The sequence below is a fragment of the Jatropha curcas genome, chromosome 6 (assembly GCF_041381405.1).
Source record: "Jatropha curcas cultivar XTBG-Jc1 chromosome 6, XTBG_Jcur_1.0, whole genome shotgun sequence".
Taxonomy (NCBI): Eukaryota; Viridiplantae; Streptophyta; class Magnoliopsida; order Malpighiales; family Euphorbiaceae; genus Jatropha; species Jatropha curcas.
In genome coordinates, this window is record NC_143156.1 from 17,852,378 (window position 1) to 17,855,550 (window position 3,173).

Below are 3,173 nucleotides of genomic sequence, written 5' to 3' on the forward strand. Positions count from 1 at the left end.
GAGTGTCCCCAATCCCCGAGCCTACTCCAGTTAGTTCTGTGAATTATTCAAGTTTGTCGGATTCAGATTCTGATTCAGATTTAGTAGAAATGGCTGATGACATGGCGAATGAGACTGGGTTCTCTCAAGCCTAGATAAGGACCATTACTTAGATAATAGCTGCTGCTCTCGCCCAAGATAGGGCACAAAATCAGACTCCTCCCGCATCAAGCAACCAGCCTGTGGTTGAGGAGAGGGAAATCCCAGACCCTGTTTCAGATAATCAGGCCTCTGTGGGTAATACTGTCCCAGTTGAGAATGATGTAATCAAGTAACTTGCTGAGCTAAAAGACAAGGTTGAGAAAATGTCGATAGCAAAGGAAAAGGACCCGGTCACTAATTTCCATATAACCGAATATGTCTTGCACCCGACCAGCTCCACTTTGTTCAAAACTTTCAAGCATACTGTGTTTGAGGGAGATAATGACCCGCGGTCCATCTGTCTGAATTCCTCCGGGTTTCTCAAATGAATCGATACAATGAGGAGGATGTCTTACGGGCATTCCCCCAAACGCTGCACAAGAGTTATCGAATGTGGTATGATGGTCTAGATATGGAGACACAGAGGAATTGGGTCAAGTTGCAGACCACTTTTCTGAAGCACTTTAAGATTGATGATAATGATGAATTCGGCTTGCGTGATTTGGAGAGCCTGAGACAGGAAAAGGATGAAACTTTCTCAGACTATTATAGGAGGTGGAGAACAAAGCTATTCATGGTCCAAACAAGGCCGAAGGACCAGGAGCTAATCAGAATTTTCTGTAGAAGCTTGTTACCCTTCTTCAAAGAGAGAATGCTAGCCCAACCTCTCACTAATTTTGCTCTAGTTCAAAGGGTTGGTTTGAACATAGAGGAGCTGTGTAAGGATGAGAAGAAGAAGAGTCGAGGGTTTGGCAACTATCGGACCTCCTACAATAACAGAATGCCGGAAGCAGCAACCCGAACCAGTCAGGAAGTAGTAACACAGTGGGGGCTGTCAATGAAAGAGTGAGAAGAGAATTCACCGATCTGGGTAGACCCTTGAGTACGGTTATGAGATCCTGCATTAAGAACGGAGTACTTTCCAAGCTGCCAGTTAATCCAGCTAAACCTGTCTGTGGTAGGTTTATGGATCGAAACTGTGACTACCACCAGTGTAAGGGGCATTCAACTGATGATTGCTTTAAGTTGAGGCACGACATTCAAGATCTGATAGACAGTGGAAAGATAACCAAACCCTCCGAGAGGAACAAGCCAAGCAGCAAGACCAATCCACTGCCACAATACCAGTACAACTATCCACCCCACAAGCCTCAATCGGGTGGATCAGTTAATGCAATCGGAAGCGGTCTACCGGAGGAACTGGTATTAGCAGAAGCTGAATGGGAGGAAAGAATGTGTGCCATGCTGAATATATGGGACGATTGTAGCAGTGATGAAGACGAAGAGAAGAGACCCATGAAAATTGAGATTGAAAAGAGCATAACAGTTAAGGTTGGTGAAGTACCAGAGAGTGAAGATGAACAGATTCAGCTCGCAATCTAGAAAAGTTTAGCTGATCAGGAAGAGCAGTGGTATTATAGCAGTGAGGAGGATGTGAATGAAGTGGGCATCCAGAGCTTAACCCGAAGTGGTCGAGTGTATAATCCCGATAGCAGTGTTCAGGCTAAGGGAAAAGAAGTTGCCACTGATGGCATGAGAAAGAAGACAACAGACAAGGGCGAAGAACAGCCTAAAGAAAAGAAGAAGGAAGAGGAAATAAGGAAAATGCAAAAGAAGACTATTGAAGTGGGAGAGAACAGCCAAAACGGAACACCTAGCAGTGTAACGGCAAATTCAGTGTTGAGCCAATTGCAAAGGACAAAGGCTGATATTTCATTGTGGGATTTACTAATAGCCTCCAAGGAGCATAGGGAATCTTTATTAGAAGCCATGACATTTGTTAGAGTGCCTGCCCGAATCCAGAGTGTAGACATGATCAATGTATTGCAGCGCAAGATTGGTGAGATCACCTTCTTCGATTCTGACCTTCCGCCAGAAGGAAGGAATCACTTCAAACCCCTGTACATCCAGATTGCTGTCAACGGGCGTGAAACCCGAAATGTAATGGTGGACAACGGGTCAGCCTTATGTGTATGCCCATTGAAGATGCTGTCAAAATTCAAGATAGAGGAGTCAGAACTTGAACCGTCTAACATGGTGGTTAAGGCCTATGACAACACCATGCGCAATGCGAAAGGAACTTTCAGGGCAAAAATCTCGACAGGGGCTATAGAGAGTTGGGTGGATGTAGTCGTCCTGGATATTCTGGCCAATTATGCTCTACTATTGGGAAGGCCATGGCTTCATCCTCTAGGTGCAATTCCTTCCACCTTGCACAGAAAAGTTAAGGTTCCATGGGGTACTAAGGTGGTGACCATTAATGCGCAAAAGGACTTGAATGTGGCAGCTGTAGAAGGTCTTGAGTTGACGGTCCCTTTATCTGGTTTCCAGGTGGCTGTGATTGATGTGCCAATTAATGGGAGTAAAAGTGCGGTCAACAAAATGAGTCCTTTTTCTAGAAAAATGATGAAAAAGATGCAATGCCAATATGGCAAGGGACTAGGCCGTCACTTACAAGGAAGATTCGAACCTCTATCATCAGCACATGGACAACAAGACCAACGTGGGCTGGGGTATTCAGAGAGCAAAAAGAAGGAGAAATATGAGATCCAGTCTCCGGTTAGAGAGCCAGTCTGAATCAGATTTTCTTTGTCCCAAAGGCTTCAGGGGAATTTCAGTGTAGAGGAAAGACCTATCTTGGCCTTGAGATCTTCATGACAGACTTTGATGAGCAGCTGATCAAGTCTCCTGAATCTTCCTTCGAATAGTTGGTTGAAGGCACTCAGTTCATGGTGGGTATGGTTCAACCAGGCAGTGGCACTGAATGGTCACAGAAGATATCCGAGTTTGAAGATTTCCTAGGGATTGGGGATGAAGCTTCCAAAATGGTGCAAGAACAGAAAGCTAAGGCAAGGATCCTCCAGTCAGTACTAGCAACTGAAAATGCCGAAGAAGCAAAGAGGAAGGTGATGAAGGTGGCAGAGCTCGGAGAGGCCAAAGGAGAAGATGCCCCGAAAGTGAAGGAAGCACCAGATGCAGATGAAGTGATCCAA

At 45.3% G+C, this 3,173-nt stretch overlaps 1 protein-coding gene across 1 annotated transcript; it reads left to right on the plus strand.

Moving 5' to 3' along the window:
- The first annotated feature begins 505 nt into the window (after positions 1 to 505).
- LOC149495636 (uncharacterized) lies at positions 506 to 2,757 on the plus strand. The gene is made up of 4 exons (XM_089723222.1): positions 506 to 874; positions 961 to 1,512; positions 1,636 to 2,354; positions 2,400 to 2,757. Exons 1-4 carry the CDS (start codon positions 506 to 508, stop codon positions 2,755 to 2,757), a joined length of 1,998 nt encoding a protein of 665 aa, XP_089579348.1.
- Positions 2,758 to 3,173: the final 416 nt, after the last annotated feature.